The sequence below is a fragment of the Coregonus lavaretus genome (genome assembly GCF_964263955.1).
Source record: "Coregonus lavaretus genome assembly, chromosome: 10".
Classification (NCBI taxonomy): Eukaryota; Metazoa; Chordata; class Actinopteri; order Salmoniformes; family Salmonidae; genus Coregonus; species Coregonus lavaretus.
This window is the reverse complement of record NC_139997.1, coordinates 2,973,582-3,001,081: the sequence shown is the minus strand read 5'-3', so window position 1 is coordinate 3,001,081 and position 27,500 is coordinate 2,973,582. Positions and strand designations below refer to the sequence as shown.

At 45.5% G+C, this 27,500-nt stretch overlaps 1 protein-coding gene across 1 annotated transcript in view; it reads right to left on the bottom strand.

The window, feature by feature from the left end:
• LOC311135795 (uncharacterized protein) overlaps window positions 1-26,997 on the bottom strand; it is a gene marked incomplete at both ends in the record, with an annotated part of 40,052 nt that extends 13,055 nt beyond the window's left edge. The window contains 3 exons of the mRNA XM_084169837.1: window positions 12,165-12,437; window positions 26,154-26,891; window positions 26,977-26,997. Coding sequence (XP_084025963.1) covers window positions 12,165-12,437; window positions 26,154-26,891; window positions 26,977-26,997 — 1,032 coding nt within the window. The remainder of the gene's footprint in view (window positions 1-12,164; window positions 12,438-26,153; window positions 26,892-26,976) is intronic.
• Window positions 26,998-27,500: the final 503 nt, after the last annotated feature.

Below are 27,500 nucleotides of genomic sequence, written 5' to 3'. Positions count from 1 at the left end.
GTGCTAGTAGAGGTTTAATGCCAGTTAGACCTAAACAGCTTATCATTATTAAAAGTAAATCAAAATATAGTAAATCTATATGAAAGCAATTTCATTCCTCATCAGATATACACCTTGCATCTAGCCCTGTCTCCTATGGATTTATCCTCTCATTGTATCACACTATCTCATCGTATTCAGAGCAATTCACCTTTTCCAAATTTTGTTACGTTACAGCCTTATTCTAAAATGGATTAAATAAATAAAAAGCTTAATCAATCTACACACAATACCCCATAATGACAAAGCGAAAACAGGTTTTTAGAAATGTTTGCAAATGTATTAAAAATAAAAAACAGAAATACCATATTTACATAAGTATTCAGACCCTTTGCTATGAGAATCGAAATTGACCTCAGGTGCATCCTGTTTCCATTGATCATCCTTGAGATGTTTCTACAACTTCATTGGAGTCCACCTGTGGTAAATTCAATTGGTTGGACATGATTTGGAAAGGCACACACCTGTCTATACAAGGTCCCACAGTTGACAGTGTATGTCAGAGCAAAAACCAAGCCATGAGATCGAAGGAATCGTCCGTAGAGCTTTGAGACAGGATTGTGTCGAGGCACAGATCTGGGGAAGGGTACCAAAACATTTCTGTAGCATTGAAGGTCCCCAAGAACACAGTGGCCTTCATCATTCTTAAATGGAAGAAGTTTGGAACCACCAAGACTCTTCCTAGAGCTGGCCGCTCGGAAGGGCCTTGGTCAGGGAGGTGACCAAGAACCCGATGGTCACTCTGACAGAGCTCCAGAGTTCCTCTGTGGAGATGGGAAAACCTTCCAGAAAGACCACAATCTCTGCAGCACTCCACCAATCAGGCCTTTATGGTGGAGTGGCCAGACAGAAGCCACTCCACAGTAAAAGGCGCATGACAGCCCACTTGGAGTTTGCCAAAAGGCACCTAAAGGACTCTCAGACCATTCTCTGAATGTCCTTGAGTGGCCCAGCCAGAGCCCGGACTTGAACCCGATCGAACATCTCTGGAGAGACCTGAAAATAGCTGTGCAGCGACACTCCCCATCCAACCTGACAGAGCTTGAAAGGATCTGCAGAGAAGAATAGGATACACTCCCCAAATACAGGTGTGCCAAGCTTGTAGCAACATATCCAAGAAGACTCTAGGCTATAATCACTGCTAAAGGTGCTTCAACAAAGTACTTTGTACAGAGTTTGAATACTTATGTAAATGTAATATTTCCGTTTTTTATGTTTAATACATTTTCTACAAATTCTAAAAACCTATTTTTGCTTTGTCATTATGGGGTATTGTGTGTAGATTGATGAGGGGGGGGGGGGAATGATTTAATCCTTTTTAGAATAAGGCTGTAACGTAACAAAATGTGGAAAAAGTGAAGGGGTCTGAATACGTTCCGAATGCACTGTAAATGACTATCGCCCCGTAGCACTCACTTCTGTCATCATGAAGTGCTTTGAGAGGCTTGTTAAGGATCATATCACCTCCACCTTACCTGACACCCTAGACCCACTTCAATTAGCATACCGCCCCAACAGATCCATGGACGACACAATTGCCATCACACTGCAGACTGCCCTATCCCATCTGGACAAGAGGAATACCTACGTAAGAATGCTGTTCATTGACTACAGCTCAGCATTCAACACCATAGTACCCTCCAAGCTCATCATTAAGATCGGGGCCCTGGGTCTGAACCCCGCCCTGTGCAACTGGGTTCTGGACTTCCTGACGGGCCGCCCCCCAGGTGGTAAAGGTAGGAAACAACACCTCCACTTCGCTGATCCTCAACACAGGGGCCCCACAAGGGTGTGTGCTCAGCCCCCTCCTGTACTCCCTGTTCACCCATGACTGCATGGCCACGCACGCCTCCAACTCAATCATCAAGTTTGCAGATGACACAAAAGTAGTAGGCCTGATTACCAACAATGACGAGAAAGCCTACAGGGAGGAGGTGAGGGCCCTGGCAGAGTGGTGCCAGGAAAATAATCTCTCCCTCAACATCAACAAAACGAAGGAGCTGATCGTGGACTTCAGGAAACAGCAGAGGGAGCACGCCTCTATCCATATCGACGGGACCGCAGTGGAGAAGGTGGAAAGCTTCAAGTTCCTCGGCATACACATCACTGACAGTCGTAAATGGTCCACCCACGCAGACAGTGTGGTGAAGAAGGCGCAACAGCACCTCTTCAATCGCAGGAGGCTGAAGAAATTTGGCTAAGACCCACACAAACTTTTACAGATGCACAATTGAGAGCATCCTGTCGGGCTGTATCACCGCCTGGTATGGCAACTGCACCGCCCGCAACCGCAGGGCTCTCCAGAGGGTGGTGCGGTCTGCCTAACGAATCACCGGGGGCACACTGCCTGCCCTCCAGGACACCTACAGCACCCGATGTCACAGGAAGGCCAAAAAGATCATCAAGGACGTCAACACCCCGAGCCACGGCCTGTTTACCCCGTTATCATATACCTGCGTGCGTGCGTGCGTGCGTGCGTGCGTGCGACACGAGTGCCAGGGTGGGATTGGGGGAACAGTCATTTGCATTCACTAATGGTCCGCTGATGCCAAGTTGATATCAGTTCCTGAGAAATTAAAAATGGACTTTCTTGGCAGATGCCGGCATGCAAAACGTCCAGCCAATCCTATTTGCATCTTCTAATAACCCTGTTTAGCATCACATGTCTGACTGGAGCGTGGTGAGAACAAGGCTGCTTTTAATTTAATCTCCTTATTACGGTGCTTTGATTTACAAACGCTGCGTCCCAAATGGCACCCTTATTCCCTACACAGTGCACTACTTTAGACCAGCCCTGGTCAAAAGTAGTGCACTGCGTAGGAAATAGGGTGCTGTTTGAGACGCAGTCTTACAAAGAGATATGTGTCGGTGGTCAGATAGACTCTTTGTACCTTCTCTCCGTTCCCCATATGGCTCCTCCCGTTGGCTCAATCACCCACATTGTTATCAGGAAATATTCAAAAAGTATGGAAATCAGCTCTTGTGCTGCCACTCCATAAGGACGGGATTGTAGTGATCTTGATAATTATCACACTATTTCAAGGCTTCCTTGTCTAGCTGAGATTCTTGAATCCTTGGTAAAGTTATAACTTCGCTCTTTTTTTCCCCTGAGAAATGTATTTTGAATGTAATCCAATCAGGGTTTAGGCCTGGGCACAGCACTATCACAGCAACCACTTTAGTTGTTGTTGATCTTGTCAAAGCTTTACACTAAAATGAAATGTGCTGTTTTGTTTGTGGACCTGTCAAAAGCTTTTAATTCTGTTAATCGTGTTATTTGATTGAATAAGTTGTCCTCGACAGGCCTGAGCTCTGACGCCTGTTCATGGTTTCATGATTATCTTAGTGACAGAACTCAGGCCATCGTGATTGATGGGGTTAAGTCTGAATTTCTTGAATTACATAAATTACATATTTCTATAAACACCATCGGTCAATCTGTAAAAATAAATAAACTTCATCTATATTTGGATGATACTATTATGTATGCTACTGCCCCGACTGTTGATCTGGCTGTGTCAAAACTACAGTCAGATTTTATAGCTATGCAGAAATCCCTTGCTGATTTAAAACTTGTGCTTAATATGGGCAAAACTAAATACATGTTCTTCTCAAACTCTCGAAATAATGTTTACATTTACATTTACATTTGAGTCATTTAGCAGACGCTCTTATCCGTCAAGCGCTATGATGAAACTGGCTCTCATGAGGACCGCCACAGGAATGGAAGACCCAGAGTTACCTCTGCTGCAGAGGATACGTTCATTAGAGTTACCAGCCTCAGAAATTGCAGCCCAAATACAGTGGGGGAAAAAAGTATTTAGTCAGCCACCAATTGTGCAAGTTCTCCCACTTAAAAAGATGAGAGAGGCCTGTAATTTTCATCATAGGTACACGTCAACTATGACAGACAAATTGAGGGAAAAAATCCAGAAAATCACATTGTAGGATTTTTAATGAATTTATTTGCAAATTATGGTGGAAAATAAGTATTTGGTTACCTACAAACAAGCAAGATTTCTGGCTCTCACAGACCTGTAACTTCTTCTTTAAGAGGCTCCTCTGTCCTCCACTTGTTACCTGTATTAATGGCACCTGTTTGAACTTGTTATGAGTATAAAAGACACCTGTCCACAACCTCAAACAGTCACACTCCAAACTCCACTATGGCCAAGACCAAAGAGCTGTCAAAGGACACCAGAAACAAAATTGTAGACCTGCACCAGGCTGGGAAGACTGAATCATCAATAGGTAAGCAGCTTGGTTTGAAGAAATCAACTGTGGGAGCAAATATTAGGAAATGGAAGACATACAAGACCACTGATAATCTCCCTCGATCTGGGGCTCCACGCAAGATCTCACCCCGTGGGGTCAAAATGATCACAAGAACGGTGAGCAAAAATCCCAGAACCACACGGGGGGACCTAGTGAATGACCTGCAGAGAGCTGGGACCAAAGTAACAAAGCCTACCATCAGTAACACACTATGCCGCCAGGGACTCAAATCCTGCAGTGCCAGACGTGTCCCCCTGCTTAAGCCAGTACATGTCCAGGCCCGTCTGAAGTTTGCTAGAGTGCATTTGGATGATCCAGAAGAGGATTGGGAGAATGTCATATGGTCAGATGAAACCAAAATAGAACTTTTTGGTAAAAACTCAACTCGTCGTGTTTGGAGGACAAAGAATGCTGAGTTGCATCCAAAGAACACCATACCTACTGTGAAGCATGGGGGTGGAAACATCATGCTTTGGGGCTGTTTTTCTGCAAAGGGACCAGGACGACTGATCCGTGTAAAGGAAAGAATTAATGGGGCCATGTATCGTGAGATTTTGAATGAAAACCTCCTTCCATCAGCAAGGGCATTGAAGATTAAACGTGGCTGGGTCTTTCAGCATGACAATGATCCCAAACACACCGCCCGGGCAAAGAAGGAGTGGCTTCGTAAGAAGCATTTCAAGGTCCTGGAGTGGCCTAGCCAGTCTCCAGATCTCAACCCCATAGAAAATCTTTGGAGGGAGTTGAAAGTCCGTGTTGCCCAGCGACAGCCCCAAAACATCACTGCTCTAGAGGAGATCTGCATGGAGGAATGGGCCAAAATACCAGCAACAGTGTGTGAAAACCTTGTGAAGACTTACAGAAAACGTTTGACCTGTGTCATTGCCAACAAAGGGTATATAACAAAGTATTGAGAAACTTTTGTTATTGACCAAATACTTATTTTCCACCATAATTTGCAAATAAATTCATAAAAAATCCTACAATGTGATTTTCTGGAATTTTTTTTCAAATTTTGTCTGTCATAGTTGACGTGTACCTATGATGAATATTACAGGCCTCTCTCATCTTTTTAAGTGGGAGAACTTGCACAATTGTTGGCTGACTAAATACTTTTTTCCCCCACTGTAAATGCTTCACAGAGTTCAAGTAACATACACATCTCAACATCAACTGTTCAGAGGGGACTTTGTGAATCAGGCCTTCATGGTCAAATTGCTGCAAGAAACCACTACTAAAGGACACCAATAAGAAGAAGAGACTTGCTTGGGCCAAGAAACACGAGAAATTGACATTAGACCGGTGGAAATCTGTCCTTTGGTCTGGAGTCCAAATTTGAGATTTTTGGTTCCAATCGCTGTGTCTTTGTGAGACGCAGAGTAGGTGAATGGATGATCTCCACATGTGTGGTTCCCACCGTGAAGCATGGAGGAGGAGGTGTGATGGTGTGGGGGTGCTTTGCTGGTGACACTGTCTGTGATTTATTTAGAATTCAAGGCACACTTAACCAGCATGGCTACCACAGCATTCTACAGTGATATGCCATCCCATCTGGTATGGGCTTAGTGGGACTATCATTTGTTTTTCAACAGGACAATGATCCAACACACCTCCAGGCTGTGTAAGGGCTATTTGACCAAGAAGGAGAGTGATGGAGTGCTGCATGAGATGACCTGGCCTCCACAATCCCCCGACCTCAACCCAATTGAGGTGGTTTGGGATGAGTCGGACCGCAGAGTGAAGGAAAAGCAGCCAACAAGTGTTCAGCATATGTGGGAACTCCTTCAAGACTGTTGGAAAAGCATTCCATGTGAAGCTGGTTGAGAGAATGCCAAGAGTGTGAATCTCAAATGTAAAAGATATTTTGATTTGTTTAACACTTTTTTTGGTTACTACATGATTCCATATGTGTTATTTCATAGTTTTGATGTCTTCACTATTATTCTACAATGTAGAAAATAGTTTTAAAAAATAAAGAACAATCCTTGAATGAGTAGGTGTGTCCAAACTTTTGACTGGTAGTGTAAATACTTAGGCATTTGGATTGATATAGATTTGACGTTTAAAAAACAGATACTGTAGATGAGCTGGTTAAGAAGCTAAGATTTAAAGTTGGCTTTTACTACAGAAACAGATTGTGCCTTTCTCTAAGCGGTAAGAAGCAGATTATTCTGTCAATCTTTTTTTATCTGTTCTTGATTACGGTGATATTATTTATCAAAGTGCAGCTGCTACTACCGTTCACAGGATTGGTTAACTCTTGAAGTTCATAGGGTCTCCACCTAGCTAGGTAAATCTGCTTTTAGTTTTAATGCACCGAATTGCTGGAACAAAATTCAAAATACATTTCATCTTGATGTTCTTGTGCCGTTCGGGCAATTTAAAGTATTGATTGGGGATATATTTGTGGAGGAATGTAACAGTTTTTCTGAGTGATTTGTGATGTTTTATGTGATTTGTGATGTGCTTCCCATCACTGTGTTTTTGTATTTTAATGTGTGTATATAAAGTACGAGTCAAAAGTTTGGACACACCTACTCATTCTGTCACGCCCTGGCTCTGGGGACTCTTATATGTTGAGCCAGGGTGTGGAGTTTCGATGTGTTATTTTCTATGTTGTGTTCTAGTTCGTGTTTTCTATGTTGGCCAGGGTGGTTCCCAATCAGAGGCAGCTGATTCTCGTTGTCTCTGATTGGGAACCATACTTAGGCAGCCTGTTGGCACTTTTGTTTTGTGGGATCTTGTTCCGGAGAGGTTTGTGTTTTGTTAACCTTAGGGCTTCACGTATCGTTTTGTTATTCGTGTTTAAAGTACTCATTAAAAGATGTACGCATATCACGCTGCGCCTGGGTCCGTTACTTACGACGATCGTGACACATTCAAGGGTTTTTCTCTATTTTTACTATTTTCTACATTGTAGAATAATAGTGAAGACATCAAAACTATGAAATAACACATATGGAATCATGTAGTAACAAAAAAAGTGTTAAAATCAAAATATTTTTGGAGATTCTTCAAATAGCCACCCTTTCCCTTGATGACAGCTTTGCACACTCTGTGTGGTGATAGAGGTAGTCTCTGTGTGGTGATAGAGGTAGTCTAGTCTCTGTTTGGTGATAGAGGTAGTCTAGTCTCTGTGTGGTGATAGAGGTAGTCTAGTCTCTGTGTGGTGATAGAGGTAGTCTAGTCTCTGTGTGGTGATAGAGGTAGTCTCTATGTGGTGATAGAGGTAGTCTAGTCTCTGTGTGGTGATAGAGGTAGTCTCTATGTGGTGATAGAGGTAGTCTCTGTGTGGTGATAGAGGTAGTCTCTGTGTGGTGATAGAGGTAGTCTAGTCTCTGTGTGGTGATAGAGGTAGTCTCTATGTGGTGATAGAGGTAGTCTCTGTGTGGTGATAGAGGTAGTCTAGTCTCTGTGTGGTGATAGAGGTAGTCTAGTCTCTGTGTGGTGATAGAGGTAGTCTCTGTGTGGTGATAGAGGTAGTCTCTGTGTGGTGATAGAGGTAGTCTAGTCTCTGTGTGGTGATAGAGGTAGTCTAGTCTCTGTGTGGTGATAGAGGTAGTCTAGTCTCTGTGTGGTGATAGAGGTATTCTAGTCTCTATGTGGTGATAGAGGTAGTCTCTGTATGGTGATAGAGGTAGTCTAGTCTCTGTGTGGTGATAGAGGTAGTCTAGTCTCTATGTGGTGATAGAGGTAGTCTAGTCTCTGTGTGGTGATAGAGGTAGTCTAGTCTCTATGTGGTGATAGAGGTAGTCTCTGTATGGTGATAGAGGTAGTCTAGTCTCTGTGTGGTGATAGAGGTAGTCTAGTCTCTGTGTGGTGATAGAGGTAGTCTCTGTGTGGTGATAGAGGTAGTCTCTGTGTGGTGATAGAGGTAGTCTAGTCTCTGTGTGGTGATTAGAGGTAGTCTAGTCTCTGTGTGGTGATAGAGGTAGTCTAGTCTCTGTGTGGTGATAGAGGTAGTCTATTCTCTGTGTGGTGATAGGGGTAGTCTAGTCTCTGTGTGGTGATAGAGGTAGTCTAGTCTCTGTGTGGTGATAGAGGTAGTCTCTGTGTGGTGATTAGAGGTAGTCTAGTCTCTGTGTGGTGATAGAGGTAGTCTATTCTCTGTGTGGTGATAGGGGTAGTCTAGTCTCTGTGTGGTGATAGAGGTAGTCTAGTCTCTGTGTGGTGATAGAGGTAGTCTAGTCTCTGTGTGGTGATAGAGGTAGTCTCTGTGTGGTGATAGAGGTAGTCTAGTCTCTGTGTGGTGATAGAGGTAGTCTAGTCTCTGTGTGGTGATAGAGGTAGTCTAGTCTCTGTTTGGTGATTAGAGGTAGTCTAGTCTCTGTGTGGTGATAGAGGTAGTCTAGTCTCTATGTGGTGATAGAGGTAGTCTCTGTGTGGTGATAGAGGTAGTCTAGTCTCTGTGTGGTGATAGAGGTAGTCTAGTCTCTGTGTGGTGATAGAGGTAGTCTAGTCTCTATGTGGTGATAGAGGTAGTCTCTGTGTGGTGATAGAGGTAGTCTAGTCTCTGTGTGGTGATAGAGGTAGTCTAGTCTCTGTGTGGTGATAGAGGTAGTCTAGTCTCTGTGTGGTGATAGAGGTAGTCTCTGTTTGGTGATTAGAGGTAGTCTAGTCTCTGTGTGGTGATAGAGGTAGTCTCTGTGTGGTGATAGAGGTAGTCTAGTCTCTGTGTGGTGATAGAGGTAGTCTAGTCTCTGTGTGGTGATAGAGCCATTATTCTTCGCCTGTCATTTCCAGTTGCTTATAGAAACCCTTCTAAGTAGCCTAGCCATTAAATCGCATTGGAATTAATAATGATGCATTGGAATTAATAATGATGCATTGGAATTAATAATGAAGCATTGGAATTAATAATGATGCATTGGAATTAATAATGAAGCATTGGAATTAATAATGATGCATTGGAATTAATAATGAAGCATTGGAATTAATAATGATGCATTGGAATTAATAATGAAGCATTGGAATTAATAATGATGCATTGGAATTAATAATGATGCATTGGAATTAATAATGATGCATTGGAATTAATAATGATGCATTGGAATTAATAATGTTCCATTGGAATTAATAATGATGCATTGGAATTAATAATGATGCATTGGAATTAATAATGATGCATTGGAATTAATAATGATGCATTGGAATTAATAATGATGCATTGGAATTAATAATGATGCATTGGAATTAATAATGATGCATTGGAATTAATAATGATGTTATTTGTGTCATAGCTGATTACCAGACTGGCTGACTCTCCCAAGACAATCAATCCACCAGAAATTAGGGACAACTTATGCAGCATAAGAACAAATTAACAGTATTTTATTGCTTTGCCTCAGTTCATTGCGTTGCCTCCACAGCATTTCAATGCTATTGTAATACTATCCAAGAGCAATCATTTAAACAGTAATATAGTGTGTTGTAGTTCCATTTAACTCTCAAGTCAATTCAACATATTAATTAATTTATTCATGCATTTTAAACAATGGGCAATTATCAATTCATGTATTGGAATTCATCCACTGAATTGAAAAGATATGTACAGTGATCCCCCTGCTGATTTTGTACGTTAGCCCACTGACAAAGACATGATCAGTCTATAATTTTAATGGTATGTTTATTTGAACAGTGAGAGACAGAATAACAACAACAAAAATCCAGAAAGACGCATGTCAAAAATGTTATAAATTAATTTGCATTTTAATGAGGGAAATAAGTATTTGACCCCTCTGCAAAACATGACTTAGTACTTGGTGGCAAAACCCTTGTTGGCAATCACAGAGGTCAGACGTTTCTTGTAGTTGGCCACCAGGTTTGCACACATCTCAGGAGGGATTTTGTCCCACTCCTCTTTGCAGATCTTCTCCAAGTCATTAAGGTTTCGAGCCTGACGTTTGGCAACTCAAACCTTCAGCTCCCTCCACAGATTTTCTATGGGGTTAAGGTCTGGAGACTGGCTAGGCCACTCCAGGACCTTAATGTGCTTCTTCTTGAGCCACTCCTTTTTTGCCTTGGCCGTGTGTGTTGGGTCATTGTCATGCTGGAATACCCATCCATGACCCATTTTCAATGCCCTGGCTGAGGGAAGGAGGTCCTCACCCAAGATTTGACGGTACATGGCCCCGTCCATCGTCCCTTTGATGCGGTGAAGTTGTCCTGTCCCCTTAGCAGAAAAACACCTCCAAAGCATAATGTTTCCACCTCCATGTTTGACGGTGGGGATGGTGTTCTTGGGGTCATAGGCAGCATTCCTCCTCCTCCAAACATGAAAAGTTGAGTTGATGCCAAAGAGCTCGATTTTGGTCTCATCTGACCACAACACTTTCACCCAGTTCTCCTCTGAATCACTCAGATGTTCATTGGCAAACTTCAGACGGGCATGTACAGTGGGGGAAAAAAGTATTTAGTCAGCCACCAATTGTGCAAGTTCTCCCACTTAAAAAGATGAGAGAGGCCTGTAATTTTCATCATAGGTACATGTCAACTATGACAGACAAATTGAGGAAAAAAAATCCAGAAAATCACATTGTAGGAATTTTAATGAATTTATTTGCAAATTATGGTGGAAAATAAGTATTTGGTCACCTACAAACAAGCAAGATTTCTGGCTCTCACAGACCTGTAACTTATTTTTTAAGAGGCTCCTCTGTCCTCCACTCGTTACCTGTATTAATGGCACCTGTTTGAACTTATCAGTATAAAAGACACCTGTCCACAACCTCAAACAGTCACACGCCAAACTCCACTATGGCCAAGACCAAAGAGCTGTCAAAGGACACCAGAAACAAAATTGTAGACCTGCACCAGGCTGGGAAGACTGAATCTGCAATAGGTAAGCAGCTTGGTTTGAAGAAATCAACTGTGGGAGCAAATATTAGGAAATGGAAGACATACAAGACCACTGATAATCTCCCTCGATCTGGGGCTCCACGCAAGATCTCACCCCGTGGGGTCAAAATGATCACAAGAACGGTGAGCAAAAATCCCAGAACCACACGGGGGGACCTAGTGAATGACCTGCAGAGAGCTGGGACCAAAGTAACAAAGCCTACCATCAGTAACACACTACGCCGCCAGGGACTCAAATCCTGCAGTGCCAGACGTGTCCCCCTGCTTAAGCCAGTACATAGTCTATATAAGCTACAGCCTTTAATTAACCCTTTGTCATTATAAGATGTTAGACCATTAGACAGAAATATGATAATTAATTAATGCTTATAGAAATGTATGAAGTGCACTACATTTTACATTTACGTCATTTAGCAGACGCTCTTATCCAGAGTGACTTACGAATTGGTGCATTCAACTTATGATAGCCAGTGGGACAACACCCTTTTATAAAAAAAAAAAAAAAAAAGGATTACTTTATACAATCCCAGGTATTCCTTAAAGAGGTAGGGTTTCAAGTGTCTCCGGAAGGTGGTCAGTGACTCCGCTGTCCTGGCGTCGTGGGGGAGCTTGTTCCACCATTGGGGTGCCAGAGCAGCGAATAGCTGCCAGAGGTGGATGAACGTAGTGCCCTCGTTTTGGGTGTAGGGTCTGATCAGACCCTGAAGGTAAGGAGGTGCCGTTCCCCTCACAGCTCCGTAGGCAAGCACCATGGTCTTGTAGTAGATTCGAGCCTCAACTGGAAGCCAGTGGAGTGTGCGGAGGAGCGGGGTGACATGAGAGAACTTGGGAAGGTCGAACACCAGACGGGCTGCAGCGTTCTGGATAAGTTGTAGGGGTTTAATGGCACAGGCAGGGAGCCCAGCCAACAGCGAGTTGCAGTAATCCAGACGGGAGATGACAAGTGCCTGGATTAGGACCTGTGCCGCTTTCTGTGTAAGGTAGGGTCGTACTCTGCGAATGTTGTAGAGCATGAACCTGCAGGATCGGGTCACCGCTTTGATGTTAGCGGAGAACGACAGGGTGTTGTCCAGGGTCACGCCAAGGCTCTTTGCACTCTGGGAGGAGGACACAATGGAGTTGTCAACCGTGATGGCGAGATCATGGAGCGGGCAGTCCTTCCCCGGGAGGAAGAGCAGCTCTGTCTTGCCGAGGTTCAGCTTGAAGTGGTGATCCGACATCCACACTGATATGTCTGCCAGACATGCAGAGATGCGATTCGCCACCTGGTTATCAGAAGGGTGAAAGGAGAAAATTAATTTTGTGTTGTCTGCGTAGCAATGATAGGAGAGACCATGTGAGGATATGACAGAGCCAAGTGACTTGATGTATAGAGAGAATAGGAGAGGGCCTAGAACTGAGCCCTGGGGGACACCAGTGGTGAGAGCACGTGGTGCGGAGACAGATTCTCGCCACGCCACCTGGTAGGAGCGACCTGTCAAGTAGGAAGCAATCCAAGAGTGAGCAGCGCCGGAGATGCCCAACTCGGAGAGGGTGGAGAGGAGGATCTGATGGCTCACAGTATCAAAGGCAATGGATAGGTCTAGAAGGATAAGAGCAGAGGAGAGAGAGTTAGCTTTAGCAGTGCGGAGAGCCTTCGTGACACAGAGAAGAGCAGTCTCAGTTGAATGACCAGTCTTGAAACCTGACCGGTTTGGATCAAGAAGGTCATTCTGAGAGAGATAGCAGGAGAGTTGGCTAGAGACGGCACGCTCAAGAGTTTTGGAGAGAAAAGAAAGAAGGGATACTGGTCTGTAGTTGTTGACATCGGAGGGATCGAGTGTAGGTTTTTTGAGGAGGGGTGCAACTCTCGCTCTCTTAAAGACGGAAGGGATACGGCCAGCGGTCAAGGATGAGTTGATGAGCGAGGTGAGGTAAGGGAGAAGGTCTCCGGAAATGGTCTGGAGAAGAGAGGAGGGGATAGGGTCAAGCGGGCAGGTTGTTGGGCGGCCGGCCGTCACAAGTCGCAAGATTTCATCTGGAGAGAGAGGGGAGAAAGAAGTCAAAGCATAGGGTAGGGCAGTGTGAGCAGGACCAGCGGTATCATTTGATTTAATAAATTAGGATCGGATGTCATCAAACTTCTTTTCAAAATGGTTGACGAAGTCATCCACAGAGAGGGAGGAGGGAGGGGGAGGAGGAGGATGATTCAGCAGGGAGGAGGTGGCAAAGAGCTTCCCAGGGTTAGAGGCAGAGGCTTGAAATTTAGAGTCGTAGAAAGTGGCTTTAGCAGCGGAAACAGAGGAAGAGAATGTAGAGAGGAGGGAGTGAAAAGATGACAGGTCCGCAGGGAGTCTAGTTTTCCTCCATCTCCACTCGGCTGCCCGGAGCCCTCTTCTGTGAGCTCGCAATGAGTCGTCAAGCCACGTAGCAGGAGGGGAGGACCGAGCCTGCCGGGAGGATAGGGGACATAGAGAGTCAAAAGATGCAGAAAGGGAGGAGAGGAGGGTTGAGGAGGCAGAGTCAGGAGATCGGAGGGAGAAGGATTTAGCAGAGGGAAGAGATGATAGGATGGAAGAGGAGAGAGTAGCGGGAGAGAGAGAGCGAAGGTTGCGACAGCACATTACCATCTGAGTAGGGGCAGAGTGAGTAGTGTTGGAGGAGAGCGAGAGAGAAAAGGATACAAAGTAGTGGTCGGAGACTTGGAGGGGAGTTGCAGTGAGATTACTAGAAGAACAGCATCTAGTAAAGATGAAGTCAAGTGTATTGCCTGCCTTTTGAGTAGGGGGGGACGGTGAGAGGGTGAGGTCAAAAGAGGAAAGGAGTGGAAAGAAGGAGGCAGAGAGAAATGAGTCAAAGGCAGATGTAGGGAGGTTAAAGTCACCCAGAACTGTGAGGGGTGAGCCATCCTCAGGAAAGGAACTTATCAAGGCGTCAAGCTCATTGATGAACGCTCCAAGGGAACCTGGAGGGCGATAAATGACAAGGATGTTAAGCTTGAATGGGCTAGTGACTGTGACAGCATGGAATTCAAATGAGGAGATAGACAGATGGGTCAGGGGAAAAAGAGAGAATGTCCACTTGGGAGAGATGAGGATTCCTGTGCCACCGCCGCGCTGACCAGATGCTCTTGGGGTATGCGAGAACACATGGTTGGATGAGGAAAGAGCAGTAGGAGTAGCAGTGTTTTCTGTGGTAATCCATGTTTCCGTCAGCGCTAAGAAGTCGAGGGACTGGAGGGTAGCATAGGCTGAGATGAACTCTGCCTTGTTGGCCGCAGAACGGCAGTTCCAGAGGCTGCCAGAGACCTGGAACTCCACCTGGGGTCGTGCGCACAGGGACCACCAGATTGGAGTGGCAACAGCCACGTGGTGTGAAGCGTTTGTATGGCCTGTGCAGAGAGGAGAGAACAGGGATAGACAGACGCATAGTTGACAGGCTACAGAAAAAGGCTACAATAATGCAAAAGGAGATCGGAATGAAATGAACTAAACATCTGGGGAAGCGATAGAGCGGGGCCTCCCTCACTTACGTTTCACTGAAACACTCCAATATAACTCTCCCAACTTCCACTTTAGAAATTTGACAAAAGCCCCATGGGCCCTAGTGCACTGAATAGGGAATAGCCATTTGGGACGCAGTCAAAGCTAGTGGCGCCCTGTGGAATCCAACTGGCTCTCACAGTCTCACGTCAGAATTAAACATTCATCCATGTTTCTCAAACGTCAAATTTCGAATTTGTTGCAAGCATAAAATGTCGAAGTGTTTAAGGGTACATTTAGGCATTAAACTCAGAAATGTTAAGGTTAGGTATTAACTCCGGATGGTTAAGGTAAGGGTTAAGGTTTGGGATAGGCTTAAAACAAAAATCTCAAAAACAACTTTCTATCGCTAGATTCAAATTTGCAGCTGTTGAAATCAGATGCTCACGCCCATCCACTATCCCCGTCCACAACGCAAAACCCAAACCTACTTGTAGGTAACAGCGCTCACTGTTGCCGCTAGTGGCCAGTTTCCATGTCATCTCCTGACGTCCTCATACATGGATGGAAAATCGAATACTGACTTTTATCACGGGTGACCACAAGAACAGTAAACCAAGAAAATGTTGACCAACTGGGGACATTTTGTTGGTCCCCATACGGTCAAATGTTATTTTGGGTTTAGGGTTAAGGTTAGAATTAGTGTTAGGGTTAGGGTTAGAATTAGGTTTAGGGTTAGGGTTAGGAGATAGGGTTAGTTTTAGGGTTAGGGTTAGGAGCTAGGGTTAGGTTTAGGGTTAAGATTAGGTTAGGTTTTTGGGTTAAGGTTAGGGTTAGGGTTAGGGTAAGGGTACGGTTTAAGGTTAGGGGTTAGGGAAAATAGGATTTTGAATCGGACTGAATTAGGGTTAAGGTTAGGGTTAGTGTGCGTGTGCGTGTGTGTGAGTCTGTGGCTGCCTGCCTGTTTGCCTAAATGCATGTGTGTGTGAAATCCTTCAAGGTTTGAAGCTGATTAAATCTCCATGTATCTTCCCATATGTCAGTTAGCCCTCTGTGTTGGGTTTCTCTCTCCATGCCGCTACTAGTACTAAGGACTCACATCCACAGGGAAATGACTCCACTCTCATTTACCTTTGATGAAAAGCTCTATGTAATAATCAGGCTGATCTATGTAATATAGTCAGGCTGATCTATGTAATATAGTCAGGCTGATCTATGGTATATAGTCAGGCTGATCTATGTAATATAGTCAGGCTGATCTATGTTATATAGTCAGGCTGATCTATGTTATATAGTCAGGCTGATCTATGTTATATAGTCAGGCTGATCTATGTAATATAGTCAGGCTGATCTATGTTATATAGTCAGGCTGATCTATGTTATATAGTCAGGCTGATCTATGTTATATAGTCAGGCTGATCTATGTTATATAGTCAGGCTGATCTATGTTATATAGTCAGGCTGATCTATGTTATATAGTCAGGCTGATCTATGTAATATAGTCAGGCTGATCTATGTTATATAGTCAGGCTGATCTATGTTATATAGTCAGGCTGATCTATGTTATATAGTCAGGCTGATCTATGTTATATAGTCAGGCTGATCTATGTTATATAGTCAGGCTGATCTATGTAATATAGTCAGGCTGACTGAGGTATTAGTGTAGGCTGTGGCCACTCCACACATGACTAGTCAGAGACTAACAGCCTCTCTGGAGTCATGGTGGTACGCTAAAATGATTATTATCTCAAAAAGGCCGTGTTATAACACACTGGGAGTAGAATATAAGGCATTATACGTACTTCAAATAAATATAGTTTTTCTAAAAGGATATTTGGTAGCACATTCCCTGACCCAGCAGTAGCTACTACAAGTAGAAAAGTATGGGTTACCTGTTCAGACATCAATATTCAATCAGCTCAATACTGTTAAGGCTCTGAATAAGAATTGAGTTTTAGCATTCATGGACCATTCCCTGTGCCTCTACCGTAGCATGCAAATGTGGGAACTCTAAAAGAAATGTCTGTGTTATTTCTCCAGCCTTCTGTGAAGGGAAATTGTAGAGAGAGGGAAAAGAAGATTGATGTATTTTTATTGTGTGTGCGTATGGTAGGACAAAACAGACTCGTTGACTGGAAGGAGAGCAAATGCACAAATTATTGAGAGTGAATTGTTTTGTCGCAGAAAGTTAAGCTTAACAGGCTAGAGTCTATTTCGTTTCATGTATTTTTGTGTGCAGGGTGTATTTACCCACAGCCTGTATAGGCCTCCTCCCCGTTCAGACAGGAGCCGTGTTTACTAGGCTCTCTTCCGGGACAATGTGGACCAACCGGAGATCCAATGCAACAATTGTTTACTCGCAGACGACTATAGGGAAGAAGTGGCTACTCTTAGCAAACAGATGAAGAACTTGCACAATCTAGCGGGGAAAGCACCCCGTCTACCTTCTCCTTCTCCACAACACAGGCCTCCTCTGCCATCTCACCAGCCGTTATTATCGGTAGCTCTATGGTAAGAAACGTCTCGGTTCCCGGGGCGATAACCTTGGGTACAGGACATTACTAAGCTGCTTCCTACTGCCAGAACAAGGAGGCTGTCACCGTCGTAGTCCATGTGGGATCTAATGACATTAGGATGGCTAGCTCGGAATGGCTGAAACAGGATTTTTAAAGAACTGATTGGAACTCTGAAAGACTCCAACAAGCATCCGATTCAGCAACCTACTGAATCAGCGAAAGATTCAGTAGGTTGCTGGCACTACACGACTGGCTACGAGTGTACTGTAACTCTGTTGGAGTTACTTTTGTGGATAACTTTGACACCTTTTGGAAACAGAAGATGTTCTACAGAGAGGATGGGGTCCATCCAAACCATCTTGGTGCCTGGACCCTGCCCTCACATTTTAAGGCTGCACTCAGACATTGACTTATCCGATCATAGTATGTTTGTATTAGAGACTACGTCTGATCTGAATCCGATCACAGTATGTTTGTATTAGAGACTACGTCTGATCTGAATCCGATCACAGTATGTTTGTATTAGAGACTACGTCTGATCTGAATCCGATCACAGTATGTTTTGTATTAGAGACTACGTCTGATCTGAATCCGATCACAGTATGTTTGTATTAGAGACTACGTCTGATCTGAATCCGATCACAGTATGTTTGTATTAGAGACTACGTCTGATCTGAATCCGATCATAGTATGTTTGTATTAGAGACTACGTCTGATCTGAATCCGATCACAGTATGTTTGTATTAGAGACTACGTCTGATCTGAATCCGATCACAGTATGTTTGTATTAGAGACTACGTCTGATCTGAATCCGATCACAGTATGTTTTGCATTAGAGACTACGTCTGATCTGAATCCGATCACAGTATGTTTGTATTAGAGACTACGTCTGATCTGAATCCGATCACAGTATGTTTGTATTAGAGACTACGTCTGATCTGAATCCGATCACAGTATGTTTGTATTAGAGACTACGTCTGATCTGAATCCGATCATAGTATGTTTGTATTAGAGACTACGTCTGATCTGAATCCGATCATAGTATGTTTGTATTAGAGACTACGTCTGATCTGAATCCGATCATAGTATGTTTGTATTAGAGACTACGTCTGATCTGAATCCGATCACAGTATGTTTTGCATTAGAGACTACGTCTGATCTGAATCCGATCACAGTATGTTTGTATTAGAGACTACGTCTGATCTGAATCCGATCACAGTATGTTTGTATTAGAGACTACGTCTGATCTGAATCCGATCACAGTATGTTTTGTATTAGAGACTACGTCTGATCTGAATCCGATCATAGTATGTTTGTATTAGAGACTACGTCTGATCTGAATCCGATCACAGTATGTTTGTATTAGAGACTACGTCTGATCTGAATCCGATCACAGTATGTTTGTATTAGAGACTACGTCTGATCTGAATCCGATCACAGTATGTTTGTATTAGAGACTACGTCTGATCTGAATCCGATCACAGTATGTTTGTATTAGAGACTACGTCTGATCTGAATCCGATCACAGTATGTTTGTATTAGAGACTACGTCTGATCTGAAAGCACACAGTTGCAGCATTGGACTGATTCATCTAAACACCAGAAGTTTGATCTAAAAAATAGATGTTTTATTATAACTCTGGCCTCTCAAACCAACGTGGACATCCAGGTAATATCTTGAAATTTGGCTAAATAAGACTGTGCCAGATACTGATTGGTGAGTCCTTTGACTGGTTATAATGTTTTTAGATCTGACAGAGTTGACAGAGGGGGGACGTGTCGCCATATTTACAAAAGACAACTTAAATGTTTCTGTATCTCTCACTACCTCTGTCCCTAAGCAATTTGAATGTCTAGTCCTAAATATGGGTCTTGGTAATAATGTCCAACTTACGCTAGTCTGAATTTATCGTCCTCCTTCTGCTTCAACATGTGCTCTTAGCCGATTGCCTGACTTTCTATCTAACTATGCTAAATCTGAATGATTAATTTTTGGGTGATCTTTTTCTGGATTGGTTGATGCAAGCTTCTGATAGGCTGAAAGATATCTGCATTGAGCTAAATCTAACTCAGCTGATAACTCAACCAACCCGCCCCAACTTAAAACACCCTGAAAAATCAACTATTTTAGATATTGTTTTGACATAAGTAAACAGCCAATGGAATTTCTGCAAAATGAGTTCCGTGACCATTGTCCCATTGCCTGCATGAGATGCAAAGCTACCTAAATCTCGCCCTTGCATTATTACAGAGAAATTACAGGAATTTCAATGAGGAACTATTCTTGTCTGATCTGGGATTGTGTAACTGGGAGGTTGCGTCAGATATCTCTGACTCGGATCAGGCTCTAAATTGTTTTACTTCTTTAATCAACTCTATTGCAGATAAGCATGCACCGTCCAAGAAACTAAGGGTAAAGGACATAGCTAATCCCTGGTTCACACATTAACTATCAGAGAAATGTAGCTTGGGCTAAGGCTGGCTGATTCCACATCTGACTGGCAGTCCTTCAGACACTTGGGAAATAGATGTCTTTCCCTGGTTAGAAAAGCAAAATCGACATCTTGAACTCTATCTGAGAATGGTGGGAATCCAGCTTCCTTCTGGAAGGTAGTCAAATCTCTGAAACAAAACTCCACCCCCTCATTACCCCAACAGGTTATGACAACCTCTGGTCCCGTAACAGATAAGATGGGCATTTGTGGTGCTTTTAATAACCACTTTGCCTCAGCGGGCCACCTGTTTGATAAAATAGCTTCTGAAAACTTTACTCACCTTGTGCCAGGTTGCAGAGAACGATACATTCCCGGAGACACATTCCTCATTTTCATTTCAACCATTTGATGTCTATGATGTACAAAATACCTTATTGAAGATGTAAAAACAATCCACTGGGGCTGACTCAGTTATTGCAGAATCATGTGACCCATTTCAAGAAACTAGGCATTTGTCGTACGTCACTACTTCACAGGAGAGGCATTTATCAAAATGAGTTTTTTGGCAGAAATTCCTTCTGGAACATGGGAACTTTCATGTGCCTTAATAACAAACTTTATGCCATCTGTAAATACAAATAAAAATTGTTAAATTACGAGTCTAGTTGGTTTAGCCATGGAAAAAGACAGGAACCTTCCCGCTAGTCATGATTGGCTGAAATAATGAATGGGCTGGACATGCTGAAAGATGAGTTTGGATTGGTCTGCCATGTAGCATGCTTCTGTCTATAACATGAGCTGCTCAGTATGTGTAGGTAATCCTTTTCTCAAGTTGCTTTTTATTTTTATTTTTTATTTTAGAACTGCAAAAGTGTTGTTACTGCTCTCAACATTGTTACTTGGCACTATCGACAAAGATCAGTGGGAAAAAGTTGTGACTACTTTCTGGAGGACGATCGTGCCATGCTGACTCTCTCTGACTCTGAAAATGCATCAGACGACAAGGAAATCCCTGATTTTGGTAAAAACATTTTCATTGAACCAGACATTGTAGAGTCTTCTGATGACGGTGATGGGGATGAAATGGCGATCAACAGTGTTGTTGTCACGGAAGAAGTTGACCGGGTTTTGAAATCAATGGAATGCCCGGTGGAAGCGGAGTATGATTGCAAATGCAGAGGGAGTCGAAAAGAGAACACAGAAGAGAACATTACATCTTCAAACTAAGGGCAACCATGGCATCCATGACAGAGAGGGAGAAGCGTTCATCCATGTCTACGGGTAAGAGTCTCGCTACATTTTCAGATATTATAAGTTTCTAATTTTGTCAAAAAGTCGTTTTCATTTCAAGTTAAAGCATACTGTTAGCTAGCCAGCTAACGTTTGCTGGCTTGCTAGGTAATGTTACGTGTATGATCTGTGTAGTAATATTATTCGTATTTCAGAAAGCTATTTACATTGCTAGTTATAGCTTAATGTTAGCTAGCTAGCCAACATTGAACCTAGTTGATTAGCTTTAGCTATGGGCAGATTCATGCATGGTGGCTAGCTACGACAATCAGTTTGTATTTCTAGTAGTATAGGTTGGGATTATGGTTCATGGTTTAGCTCACTCTGTTTAGTACATGGCCTCGCATGTGAATCCTTAAAGAGATGGGTGGGGCTAAGGCTTAAGAGGGTGTGAATGATGCTGATTGTGCGTAAACAAAGAAAAGCTCTCCAGACATTTCAGCGGGTATACTTGTCGTAGATGATGTGCTATATTGTTTAGACAATAAAAATGTATTGACCTGTCGAAGGCATTTGATACAGAACCCTGGACAGCGCCCTGCCTTAGCGAGGAACAAAACAGAACCCTGGACAGCTCCCTCCCTTGGAGAGGAACAGAACAGAACCCTGGACAGCTCCCTCCCTTGGAGAGGACCAGAACACAACCCTGGACAGCGCCCCTCCCTTAGAGAGGAACAGAACAGAACCCTGGACAGCGCCCCTCCTTAGAGAGGAACAGAACAGAACCCTGGACTGCGCCCCTCCCTTAGAGAGGAACAGAACAGAACCCTGGACTGCGCCCCTCCCTTAGAGAGGAACAGAACAGAACCATGGACAGCTCCCTCCTTTGGAGAGACACAGAACAGAACCCTGGACAGCTCCCTCCCTTGGAGAGGAACAGAACAGAACCCTGGACAGCTCCCTCCCTTGGAGAGGACCAGAACACAACCCTGGACAGCGCCCCTCCCTTAGAGAGGGACAGAACAGAACCCTGGACAGCGCCCCTCCTTAGAGAGGAACAGAACAGAACCCTGGACTGCGCCCCTCCCTTAGAGAGGAACAGAACAGAACCATGGACAGCTCCCTCCTTTGGAGAGACACAGAACAGAACCCTGGACAGCGCCCCTCCTTAGAGAGGAATAGAACAGAACCCTGGACAGCTCCCTCCCTTAGAGAGGGACAGAACAGAACCCTGGACAGCTCCCTCCCTTAGAGAGGAACAGGACAAAAATCGCTTACTGATCTTAAACTAGTGCTAAATGTTAATAAAACCAAGTTCATGCTGTTCTCTAGGTCTCGTAATATTGACCCTGACCTGCATATTTGCACATTGAAGGGAGCCCAAATTGAGCAAGTTCCCCATTATAAGTGCTTGGGTATTTGGATTGATGATAAGCTCTCTTTTAAAACACACATTGAAAAACTAACAAAAAAGTTAAGATTGGTTTCTTTTATATAAATAAATCCTGCCTCACTTTGGAAAGTAGAGGGAAGATTTTTCAAGCAACACTTCTCCCAGTGTTTGATTATGGTCATATAATCTACATGCATGCTGCAGCTTCTGTTTTAAAACCTTTGGATTCAGTCTATCGCTCAGCACTGCATTTTATCACTGGGGACAATTTTCATACACATCATTGCATTTTGTATAGGTCTGTTGGCTGGTAGTCTCTGACTACCGGAAGCGTCCAGCAATGGCTACTTTTTGTACACTGAGTGTATAAAACATTAGGAACACCTGCTCTTTCCATGACACAGACTGACCAGGTGAATCCAGATGAACGCCATGGTCCCTTATTGATGTCACGTGTTAAACCCACTTCAATCCGTGTAGATGAAGGGGAGGAGACGGGTTAATATTTTACTGCAGTGGCCTAAATCAGGGTCACACAAGAGTGCTTCTTGGTAGTCTTAAAGAAATCTACTTTGAAACAAAAGTATTCACCTCACACACATGGTTAGGGGCTTACATAATGAAGACCCCTGTACCATGTTAGATATAGAGTAGAAATGTATTCAATTTTGAGTTTGTATTCCAATATTACACTTTATCTACATCACAGAAGACTGAACTATAACAAAACCATTTGACATAGAAACACCAGATTGTCAGCAGGTTTAAAAAAAAAAAAAGTTTATTAATTATGAAATTATGAAAAATATGAATAACATTCCATCCATGAGATTACTAGGTCATTTGACTGCAGGAATGGGCTACAGAAGGATTTTTAAGCCTTGAGATAATTGAGACGTGGATTGTGTATGTGTGCCATTCAGAGGATGAATGGGCAAGACTAAAGATTTAAGTGCCTTTGAACGGGGTATGGTAGTAGATGCCAGACACACCGGTTTGTGTCAAGAACTGCAACGCTGCTGGGTTTTTCACGCTCAACAGTTTCCCGTGTGTATCAAGAATGGTCCACCACCCAAAGGACATCCAGCCAACTTGACACAACTGTGGGAAGCATTGGAGTCAACATGGGCCAGCATCCCTGTGGAACGCTTTCGACACCTTGTAGAGTCCCTGCTATGTTTTCATTCCCCCAGCTCATGGAACAGACTTCAGGCCGCATTGAAATTAGACCCACTAGTCTCCATTGGACAGTTTAGATCGAGTTTAAGGGAGGTGATATGTGAGAATTGTGTTATTTTATGTACATTTATTATTATTATTTTTTTTTACCCCCTTTCTCTCCCCAATTTTCGTGATTATGATCTTGTCTTATCGCTGCAACTCCCTAACGGGCTCGGGAGAGGCGAAGGTCGAATTCATGCGTCCTCCGAAACATGACCCGCCAAGCCATGACCCGCCAAGCCATGACCCGCCAAGCCACGCTTCTTAACACCCGCTCGCTTTACCTGGAAGCCAGCCGCACCAATGTGTCGGAAGAAACACTGTTCAACTGACAACCGAAGTCAGCCTGCAGGCGCCCGGCCCGCCACAAGGAGTCTCTAGAGCAGCCAAACCCTCCCCTAATCCGGACGACGCTGGGCCAGTTGTGCGCCGCCCCCTATGGGACTCCCGGTCACGGCCGGTTATGACACAGCCTGGGATCAAACCCCAGGCTGTACTGATGCTGCAACACTGCGATACAGTGCCTTTAGACTGCTGCGTCACTCGGGAGGCCCCGAATTGTGTTTGTTTTGATTAATCTTGTATTTATGGCATTGTATTGATATTATATATTTTTTTGTTTTGAGGGGTAGATATTGTATTGATATTATCTTGGACTCTGGGTGGTCCTCTGTAGCTCAGCTGGTAGAGCACGGCGCTTGTAACGCCAGGGTAGTGGGTTCGATCCCCGGAACCACCCATACACAAAAATGTATGCACGCATGACTGTAAGTCGCTTTGGATAAAAGCGTCTGCTAAATGGCATTATTATCTTACATTGCGTATGTTCATGTACACAGGGCTCCCTTGTAAATCAGACCCTGGTCTCAATGGAGACCGACCCTGTATAAATAAAAGCTAAATAAAATGTTTAAAATATCAGCATAAAGAACAGATTGATGGCAGATCGTTTTTTCATCATTTGAACAACCGGCTGCTGCTGCATTTTTGCATGTTAGCGTGACGAGCAAATAAATGTCCTCTAATAAAAGTTATTTCACAGATGATCTAGCAGCGCTATAGTCTACAAACACGAGTCTCTCTCTCCGCAAATTATCTCATTGTAAATGATCTCTTCTCCACATTGGAGCCCAGGAAACGCTGCTTAATGGGAATTGCGGAATGGAATCTCTCATTCATAGCAGTTGAACACAGTGGAGTGATGAAATACCCACGGTCATTGATCCGTTGAAAGGTAGCAGTCAAGGTCATTTACAAGACAAATCAGTCAATTGTTACAGCAAATGAAATGCAGCAGGTACTGCCTGCCTGCCTGCCTGCCTGCCTGCCTGCCTGCCTGCCTGCCTGCCTGCCTGCCTGCCTGCCTGCCTGCCTGCCTGCCTGCCTGCCTGCCTGCCTGCCTGCCTGCCTGCCTGCCTGCCTGCCTGCCTGCCTGCCTGCCTGCCTGCCTGCCTGCCTGCCTGCCTGCCTGCCTGCCTGCCTGCCTGCCTGCCTGCCTGCCTGCCTGCCTGCCTGCCTGCCTGCCTGCCTGCCTGCCTGCCTGCCTGCCTGCCTGCCTGCCTGCCTGCCTGCCTGCCTGCCTGCCTGCCTGCCTGCCTGCCTGCCTGCCTGCCTGCCTGCCTGCCTGCCTGCCTGCCTGCCTGCCTGCCTGCCTGCCTGCCTGCCTGCCTGCCTGCCTGCCTGCCTGCCTGCCTGCCTGCCTGCCTGCCTGCCTGCCTGCCTGCCTGCCTGCCTGCCTGCCTGCCTGCCTGCCTGCCTGCCTGCCTGCCTGCCTGCCTGCCTGCCTGCCTGCCTGCCTGCCTGCCTGCCTGCCTGCCTGCCTGCCTGCCTGCCTGCCTGCCTGCCTGCCTGCCTGCCTGCCTGCCTGCCTGCCTGCCTGCCTGCCTGCCTGCCTGCCTGCCTGCCTGCCTGCCTGCCTGCCTGCCTGCCTGCCTGCCTGCCTGCCTGCCTGCCTGCCTGCCTGCCTGCCTGCCTGCCTGCCTGCCTGCCTGCCTGCCTGCCTGCCTGCCTGCCTGCCTGCCTGCCTGCCTGCCTGCCTGCCTGCCTGCCTGCCTGCCTGCCTGCCTGCCTGCCTGCCTGCCTGCCTGCCTGCCTGCCTGCCTGCCTGCCTGCCTGCCTGCCTGCCTGCCTGCCTGCCTGCCTGCCTGCCTGCCTGCCTGCCTGCCTGCCTGCCTGCCTGCCTGCCTGCCTGCCTGCCTGCCTGCCTGCCTGCCTGCCTGCCTGCCTGCCTGCCTGTCTGTCTGTCTGTCTGTCTGTCTGTCTGTCTGTCTGTCTGCAATTAGAGGATCTGCCAGACACATGCCAACAGTCCTCCAGCCATGTTGACCCTGCCTGTCACTCTGCTCTGCCCAGGTCTGAGTCTCTCTGAGCAGTGATTAAAACCTCTAATCTCTCTCCATCTCCCTGCTCAATCACCAGGGCAGTTACAAGTGTTTGGGATGGTCGATAGAAAGGTCCAGTGAAAGGATCTGTCAAGAAGTTGGCACAAGTCCCCCCTGGTCCCACTCGCCCCCCTGGTCCCACAAGTCCCCCCTGGTCCCACTCGCCCCCCTGGTCCCACTCACCCCCTGGTCCCACAAGTCCCCCCTGGTCCCACTCACCCCCTGGTCCCACAAGTCCCCCCTGGTCCCACTCGCCCCCCTGGTCCCACTCACCCCCTGGTCCCACAAGTCCCCCCTGGTCCCCCCCCCTGGTCCCACTCACCCACTGTTCCCACTAGTCCCACCTGGTCCCACTGGTCTCCCTGGTCCACCTGGTCCCACTGGTCTCCCTGGTCCACCTGGACCCACAGGTCTCCCTGGTCCACCTGGTCCCACTGGTCTCCCTGGTCCACCTGGTCCCACTGGTCTCCCTGGTCCACCTGGTCCCACTGGTCTCCCTGGTCCACCTGGACCCACAGGTCTCCCTGGTCCACCTGGACCCACTGGTCTCCCTGGTCCACCTGGTCCCACTGGTCTCCCTGGTCCACCTGGACCCACTGGTCTCCCTGGTCCACCTGGACCCACAGGTCTCCCTGGTCCACCTGGTCCCACTGGTCTCCCTGGTCCACCTGGTCCCACTGGTCTCCCTTGTCCACCTGGTCCCACTGGTCTCCCTGGTCCACCTGGTCCCACTGGTCTCCCTGGTCCACCTGGACCCACTGGTCTCCCTGGTCCACCTGGTCCCACTGGTCTCCCTGGTCCACCTGGTCCCACTGGTCCACCTGGTCCCACTGGTCTCCCTGGTCCACCTGGACCCACTGGTCTCCCTGGTCCACCTGGTCCCACTGGTCTCCCTGGTCCACCTGGACCCACTGGTCTCCCTGGTCCACCTGGTCCCACTGGTCTCCCTGGTCCACCTGGACCCACTGGTCTCCCTGGTCCACCTGGTCCCACTGGTCTCCCTGGTCCACCTGGACCCACTGGTCTCCCTGGTCCACCTGGACCCACTGGTCTCCCTGGTCCACCTGGTCCCACTGGTCTCCCTGGTCCTAGGTTATTTTCATGGTTGACGTGTGAGCCGCATATTGAAAAGAGGGTTAGAAGAAGGACACACCAAAGAAATTGAACATCGTAATCATCATCATCCATCCCTTAACTTTAACTGTTGATGCGTTCCACACTTATATAACCAAGCATTCTGAATGCCCGCTAACATAACATTTACATTTACATTTTAGTCATTTAATGGTGGCAACATAACATAGCATTGATTTAGAGGTTTCTTTTTATGTGATGAATTTTATTGTTATTTGCACAAGACATAGAACAAAGACAGCTGTGTAGATGTTAAACCCAGGTTTTGCTTTAAAGTGACGTTGAAATGACGGCAGTGATTTTCTCCCCTACCTGTTCCTTTCTTCCTCGAGTGAGTCAAAGGGTTTCCTATTGATCCGTTTACCCAGGAGGACTCTTAGACAACGGATCAAACTCTGACGGCGAATAGAACGGCACAGTGTGTTCTTAAAGCCAATACACACATTACACAACACACACACACACACACATTACACAACACACACACACACACACATTACACAACCACACACACACACATTACACAACACACACACACATTAACACACGCACACACA